Raw genomic sequence first — 264 nt, 5'->3', positions numbered from 1 at the left:
CAGCAAACTTGACCAAGTGAACCAGGTTTGTTATGATGAAGTTACTTATCTTTCTGCATAACATTGAATTCAAGATATCCTGTTTTGGTCAAGTCAAAGACTACTTAACTACAACTTCTTTGTCCATCATTTTCAGATGATGATGCACTTTCTTTTGTCCTTTTCAATTGGCAGGTTATTGGGATTGATCTACTATCACAATCTTTACTGCCAGCCATTGTAGAACTTGCTGAAGACAGGCACTGGAGAGTACGCCTGGCTATA

At 38.3% G+C, this 264-nt stretch overlaps 1 protein-coding gene across 1 annotated transcript in view; it reads left to right on the top strand.

Annotated features, from left to right (window-relative positions):
- The window catches only part of LOC17874293 (serine/threonine-protein phosphatase 2A 65 kDa regulatory subunit A beta isoform), a 4333-nt gene that overhangs the window by 2919 nt on the left and 1150 nt on the right, over positions 1-264 (top strand). The window contains exon 8 of the mRNA XM_006279095.2: positions 175-249. Coding sequence (XP_006279157.2) covers positions 175-249 — 75 coding nt within the window. The remainder of the gene's footprint in view (positions 1-174; positions 250-264) is intronic.

The sequence above is a fragment of the Capsella rubella genome, unplaced genomic scaffold (genome assembly GCF_000375325.1).
Source record: "Capsella rubella cultivar Monte Gargano unplaced genomic scaffold, Caprub1_0 scaffold_135, whole genome shotgun sequence".
Lineage (NCBI taxonomy): Eukaryota > Viridiplantae > Streptophyta > Magnoliopsida > Brassicales > Brassicaceae > Capsella > Capsella rubella.
The sequence above is the reverse complement of the archived record's forward strand: the minus strand, read 5'-3'. Positions and strand labels throughout refer to the sequence as shown.